Here is a 1,136-nt window from a genome sequence, read left to right as displayed (position 1 = left end):
GGAGTTAGTACTTGCAGTGGCAGCTACATCTCTTGAAGTTTGTTCAGTAAAGTTAAGGTCAGTGTCTCAGCCAGCTGTTCTTCTCCAGGTTCCCAGAATGAAGAAGGTACATGAGCAACACTGAAGATGACATTCACAGAACATGAGAAAAAAAAAAAAAAAGCCTTTTTTTTTTTTTTTTTTAAAAAAAAAAAAAAAAAAAACCTTTTTTTTTTTTTTTTTTAACAAGAGAACAAATCTACACCTTTATTTACTTTTCATTAAATTTAAATCCTTGAGGGGTACAGCATCACACAGATTCTGTGGCCAATGGCTTTAGCAGGAAGGTTGCTTTGGAATTTGGCATGAACCATGCCACTGTTTCCATGAACACGAGTTACTTTTCCCCAGATTACTCTGGTTTTGTTTGGTTTGCCACCAGGAGTCACTGTATTGTTCTTTGCTTTGTACACGTAAGCACATCTCTTGCCTAGATAGAATTCCATTTCATCTCGAGCATATACACCTTCGATTTTAAGAAGAACTGTGTGCTCTCTCTGGTTGCGGAGACCCCGCTTATAGCCAGCCAAAATGGCCTTGGACCACAGCCTTCCAGACATTATTCAGCGTTTTAGAGCTCCACAGGCCCCAAGATGGAGGAAAAAGACTTTTTTTTTTTTTTTTTTTTTAAAGCAAACCAACATTCACTTGGGCAGTTAGATTTGCCATTCAGAAGACACAGATTTGGATAGAAGTATGAATCAGATTCCCTAAAAAAGAAGTCTGTTGCTGTAAGCCATTCGAATTTTTGAAATTGTTTGTTACTGCAGCGCAACAGAATGAAAGCTGGCTGATACCGTAGGCTTTATATTTGAGAAAATATGAGAACAGGAAGACGAGTGGGAGTTTGCCTGCCTGGAGGAAGCTAGTGGCTTGGGATATTCAAGGCAAAGGGAAGTCCCCCTTGTGGGATACATTCTCAGCACATTGAATTCTATAATATCAGGCTCTAGTTCCCAAGTCCCCTGCTTGTTCCATGAACTTTGAACTGGCAATCTTCAAGAATTTCCATCTGTGTCTCTTCTCCTAAAGTTTCCAGCCCACCTACGTTAGATGTGAAAGAGACAGGAGGTACTGAGGGGAGCCAAGAGGTACTG

At 40.1% G+C, this 1,136-nt stretch overlaps 1 protein-coding gene across 1 annotated transcript; it reads right to left on the bottom strand.

Moving 5' to 3' along the window:
* Positions 1-224: 224 nt before the first annotated feature.
* On the bottom strand, positions 225-599 carry LOC116879691 (60S ribosomal protein L35a-like). Its single transcript, XM_032878081.1, has one exon. It carries the CDS (start codon positions 597-599, stop codon positions 267-269), a length of 333 nt encoding a protein of 110 aa, XP_032733972.1. The 3' UTR covers positions 225-266.
* Positions 600-1,136: the final 537 nt, after the last annotated feature.

The sequence above is a fragment of the Lontra canadensis genome, unplaced genomic scaffold (assembly GCF_010015895.1).
Source record: "Lontra canadensis isolate GAN:19392208 unplaced genomic scaffold, GSC_riverotter_1.0 scaffold63, whole genome shotgun sequence".
NCBI lineage: Eukaryota > Metazoa > Chordata > Mammalia > Carnivora > Mustelidae > Lontra > Lontra canadensis.
Note: the sequence above shows the minus strand (reverse complement) of the source record. Positions and strands in the feature narration are given on the sequence as shown.

Bases quoted from the DNA above. Each gene is read 5' to 3' on its own strand.
- LOC116879691 (XM_032878081.1), bottom strand. From the start codon at position 599: ATGTCTGGAAGGCTGTGGTCCAAGGCCATTTTGGCTGGCTATAAGCGG.